This window comes from Aptenodytes forsteri, unplaced genomic scaffold (genome assembly GCF_000699145.1).
Source record: "Aptenodytes forsteri isolate BGI_AS27 unplaced genomic scaffold, ASM69914v1 Scaffold241, whole genome shotgun sequence".
In the NCBI taxonomy this organism is placed as follows: Eukaryota; Metazoa; Chordata; class Aves; order Sphenisciformes; family Spheniscidae; genus Aptenodytes; species Aptenodytes forsteri.
The window spans coordinates 2,478,121-2,483,421 of record NW_008795252.1 but is presented as its reverse complement, the minus strand read 5'-3'; the positions used below and the strand labels follow the sequence as shown (position 1 = coordinate 2,483,421).

At 47.8% G+C, this 5,301-nt stretch overlaps 1 protein-coding gene across 1 annotated transcript in view; it reads right to left on the bottom strand.

Moving 5' to 3' along the window:
* Positions 1 to 3,304: 3,304 nt before the first annotated feature.
* LOC103898725 (cat eye syndrome critical region protein 2) overlaps positions 3,305 to 5,301 on the bottom strand; it is a 47,908-nt gene continuing 45,911 nt past the window's right edge. The window contains 3 exon segments of the mRNA XM_019471977.1: positions 3,305 to 3,495; positions 3,779 to 3,884; positions 4,726 to 5,301. The exon segment at positions 4,726 to 5,301 is cut by the window's right edge and continues 133 nt beyond it. Coding sequence (XP_019327522.1) covers positions 3,490 to 3,495; positions 3,779 to 3,884; positions 4,726 to 5,301 — 688 coding nt within the window. The 3' untranslated portion in view covers positions 3,305 to 3,489.

Here is a 5,301-nt window from a genome sequence, read left to right as displayed (position 1 = left end):
CACTACTCTGTTTTGTCTACCATCTGCAAGTCAAACCTTTCTCCCAGTTTTCCATTATGTCAGCTAAGGGATAATATCTTCACGTCGCACACTCCATATAGGATCCTCGGGGCATCTATCACTAACACTCCACTACCCTCTCCAGGCAGACCACAAGCAATTCTGGCCTTTCTTATTCGTCCCGTTTTGATCTGGGCTTGGTACTCATCCAGATACCATGACCACTAGAACCATGTTTTCAGTGCCAGTTCCAGCTGAAGGCCAAGAGTGCTTCAGCTTGGTTGGTTTTTTTTTTTAATAGCTTCTAAAAACCTCCTGTTCCACAAAGTTCACAATGAGCTGAATGAAAGGCACTTCAAATATTTGGGTAACTGTCTGTGATACAGAAGACACAGGCTGAAGTACAGCAGGGGTTGTTTGCAGAATCTACGTTCACATTTCCAGAATTTCGAATACTTTGCTACAAGTTAAATTTTACAGTTCCTCTATTTTTAAATGTGCTATTTCAAATTATTTTCATATCCACAATGAACTAAAGATTGCTTTACAAGGAGAAGCAACTGTGTTTTCATTTGTCCCAGGTTTATTGTCTTGAAGAACAGTTATACTTGCAGTTTTTCATAAATACCTACTACTGCTTCAGTACCTCCATTCAGGGAAGGATCCAGACCTGCATTTCCAAGCAGCTGGGGCACCTCTGAAAACCCACTGCCAGCTGACAAGCCAGCAGCAGACCCTCAGATCTGGGACAAATTCTGATGAGCCATAGCATAATGTTCTTGGCTGGGGAGAGCAGTTACCTGCTTCTCAGTCAAAGGACAACCTTCAAGATCATCTATTCCAGTTTATGCCAATCCACCAGTGACAATTGCTCCCTGACAGATGAACACAAATGCCAGGATGCTTTTTTTTTTTAAAAAAAAAAAAAAAAAAAAAAAATCCACAAAAAAAAAGATCTCCTTTTCATAATGTAATGGCATCTGTAGATAGATAGTAAGTAATTTTTTTTTTTTTTTTTTACACAAAAAAAAAAAAAAATCCACAAAAAAAAAGATCTCCTTTTCATAATGTAATGGCATCTGTAGATAGATATTGTAAGTAATTCACATTATATTGAAGTCTTCCTTTGCAGAGGAGCTAGCTGTCCCAGGCAACTCACTGGACTAAGCAGACAGCAGCTATAGCTCACAGGCTAGCTGCAGCAGTGAGTAAGAAGAACTGCATTTATAAACACGCTTGTGGGAATAGCATGAAGAAGTTTAACTCCTGTTAGGCTTGGAAAATGCCTTGGCCCTACACAGCTCATCAAAGGCAAAAGTACTGTAGCAACAGAGCAGTGAGACTCGTTGGTAAGAGGGCACTAATGTGGCAGTCCTTCCTTGTTCTAACTATTTCAAGAAAGAGTATTTCTCATCTTTTAGGCTTTTTGTGCTTCCAAAAATCTTAGGACAGAAGGAGTAATGGCTCAGTCAGATGCTACCTGCCATTTGCTCAAACAGCTTTGCCAGCACATGGTAGATCTACACAGCAGGACAAAGGTGGTGCAGTCATGCATGCTAGTGCAATCCAGCTAAAGATACGGGTGATAGCACCATCCAAGACAACAAAGACACCAGAAAGTTTCTCTGGAGACAAAGACCCTCCCCTAGCTGGTACCGCAAACTAGAGGGCATCCTGCTCTGTCCTCACTTCTTCTGCCACTTGTGCTTTTGCTAGCACAATTTGTCCAACACATTGCCACATCCTCCTTTTAACCATACCGCTGTCCCCCCAGTGCAACCAGCAGCCTGCACGAAGGCTGTGGTCCCAGCAGATCTTGCTGCCCAATCTTGTCATGTAGCAACTCCACCTTGTTTTACCCCAGCTCCCCCAGGAATAATCAGCTGTATTTCCTTGTTAGGTTTAAGACGTGAATAAACACCTGCAGATGAGATTCCTAGCGAACTCATTTGTCAAACCTACATTTGCATGTCAGTGCCTGGCGAAGCACTGGCGTGCAAGGCTTCCCCAGTGCAGTACTGCAACTGGTGAGGAAAGCCCTTGCAGACTGCGCACAGCCTCCGAGGGAAGCTGCCACTAGCCCTGTAGGACTTGCTGCTACGTCATCAACAATGACAAAGGTAAACCAAGTCAACTCAAGCATGCAGCCCTCTCATCCCTCGCCCCTGAGCCATGCCACCTTAACATTTGATTTCGAATCAGTGCTTTCTGATTCACCTGCAACTTGCAAAATGCCAAATCCAACTCCATAGGCCAACAAACGGCTCACGCTGCAGCAAACAAATCGCTTCCCCGAAGCAGCCTCATGCTCCTCCTTCACAGGCAACCAAGAATGGTCAGGAACCCCGGGGTACTTTCTGCTTCGCTGCTGCTAAGAAGTGAATATAGCCAAGGGACAGAGAAAGAAAGGTGGGGACTCAGCTCCTCTCCTCAGGCAGCAGGGCAGTACAGATTTGCACAAAATTTGTTCTGCTGGATAGGTGCTGCTCTACCCCCAGCTGCACCGGTTTCACTGAAAGAAGTCTAAGATGACCAGTTATGCCATTTTATGTTTTCTAGAGCATACATTTCTCCTATCAGAAAGGCAGGGAGAAAGGTACTATACTAGCAGAAGGGACAATGCCATGAGTGTCCTGTCCTGGTTTCAATTCCTGGTCCTGGTTTCCTTGTTCCCCCATGATGACAGGAGCTGGAAGTGCACTCAGGCCCTGGATCCAGAGGGGTGGAGGTGGGGGTGAGGAGGGAAGGAGGAAGAAGACAAGAGAAAGAGGAGGACACGTTATGCTCCTGAGCAATTCCTGCTATTCAGTCAACCAACCATTGGGTTGTGTCTTGGTTGCAGAGGACAGGAAGGAGGACAGCAAGTCATCCGTCACACGTTCCCTCACCTCTCCCCACTCCCCTCAAACCCTCACCCTTATCCTGAAAAATTTCAGTGTGATATGATTGTAAACAGTTAAGGATTCCTCCAGTGCTAAGCCCACTACAAGCTGGGCCCACCCCCTCCCCCATTATGTACAATACATTCACCAACAACAGAAATTTATTTAAAAAGGCAACAGGTTAAAGTCTGTAAACTGGATCCAGCTCCAAAACACACACGTTAATACTACAAGTAAGATTCCATCATCATCCTCTTCCACCCTGAAAAATATACCTGAGTTTAGCAGTCAATGAAAGTTTCCGCCCCCACCCCCGCCCTCCCCACCCAAAAAACCCCTCAAACCCTGAACGAGACGCAGTCTCCGGTCACAGAAAGCCACTAGTTTGCGATGCTCGCCCTGCAGTGGCGAGCCAGCTGCTCGGCTGGCTGGGGCCCAGCACCGCTCCAGGTTTCCAACACAAAAGCCGTTGCGGCACGATGTTCCACGGACCCAGGAAGCTACATGCTGCTTGGGTGAGGGGAGGGTGGGAGGAAGGCCTGCCCCTCCTCCCCCTTGTCCAAATCACGTGTGGCTTTCGTCTTCGTGAAGTCCGTCCTTCCTCAGACTAGCTCTGGAAGAGGAAGAACAAGAGTTGGAGGCTTTAACTGGCAGCTTTAGAAAGGAATAACCTCATGATTGCATGCAACCAGTTCAAAGCTTAACACTATCGTTCCACCTAGGTTACGTTTTACAGTCAGCTAAGACTATAGAGACATCCCCAACTCCTCTGCAGAGCAGCAGTTCACTTCCCAGCTTCTTCCAGTGCTTCCTACTCTCATCAAACACCTCACTCCTTTAACCAACGGGAAGAGAAAGACTCGCATATCAACTCTGCTCTCTCTAGTGGCCCTTACTTGATCCAGAGGCAACGCTGATGGTTTTTGTGACGTCAGATCTTCCCGGGACATGGTTGCTGTAGGCATCTTCGGGAAGGGAACTTGAGCCTGATGCATTTGCATTCTGGAGCCAGGTTGAATGGAGAGAGTTTTAGCATGTGAACACCAAGAGCAAATCCCGTCTACTTGGTTGAATGCATACATACAACATTCACATACAAGCATGCATCTCGTGTATTTTTCGTTCTGGCTTCTCCCCAAAACATAACCTTTAATCCATGCCACTCCCCAATGGCTTAGTTGTAAGCCAAGCTCCCTGAATAGTAGAAGAAGGACTGTCACGCTGAGACTATGACAAAACAGTAACAGTCGAAGCACATTTATAAAATCTGAACAGGGAGTTTTTGGAGTAGCAGAATTTTCCACTCGGGAATAAAATGTGATATGCACAGTCTCAGTGAGAAGTAATTTTCTGTGATGTAAATTTGAGATAGAGAGGGAGGGCAAAGCAAGAGGAGGGGTAAAAGGGGGCAACATTAAAGGAGTTCATAACAAGAGGCTAACCACTTTAGTTAGCTACTCTGCTCCGCTATGAGAAAGATGCAATAAAATTCTTGCAAAGAAAATGGCAAGAGCCCATTTGATTAAGAGATGCACAACCCTGGATGACACATTAACAGAACACTGTCAGATAAAACAAAGCACTGGTGTGGGGATGGATGGGACAGGCTAACAGGTCTCCATGATAGCGATTGCTACTTGTTTTAAGGAGCTGCAACGAGACTCTGTCTCCATCTTAAGAGACCTCTTACTCCAGGGGTCTAAGAGTCACCTGTTAGCCTCTTAACAGCACTTGCCATCTCCTCTGACTTCAAGCCATGTCCTTTCAAGGTTATCCAACACTTATCGTCACCCTGGCATCACCCCCCTCCCACCTTGCCTTCTCACAGAAAACACGATCTTACCCCGAAGGTCTATACAAGTCCTGGGGTGGCCCCCCCATGCCACCTCCACTGCCTCTCTGCTCCATCAGCAAGGCCTGAAAATGACCTACGTTCTCCTCCCGGCAGCGGTACAGGGGTCCCTCCTGAGAGAGGCCATTGGCCTGGCCGGAGGCGGGATGATGAGACAGGTGAGCATTCATGGGTGATCCATACGTCCTGGGCTGGAAATGACTGGCAGGATGCCGGGATGCATAAGGAGAGCCAGTCTGTAGCATCACCCCGTGGGGAGGGAAAGCCGACGGGCCGAATCCCATCCCCGAACCCAGGTGCGGTGGGGGCGCTCCGTAGAGGAACTCCCCCGCTGCCACCGAGCTTTGCCTCTTCGTGGCTGCGTTGTGGTTGTCCAAATCAAGGAACTCTTTGGGACTCTCCGGCCTTTCCTGGGACTCCTCAGACTTCTCGTCTTCAGGCCCCAGATCCTGCCCGTCGCTCGGAGAAACCTCTTTGGCACTCGCTACGTCCATGCGGTTGGGAGAGGCCAGGGCGGCGCTCAGTGCCTCACAGCCCTGCAAGCTGCTGGCGGACCCCCGGTCCGGG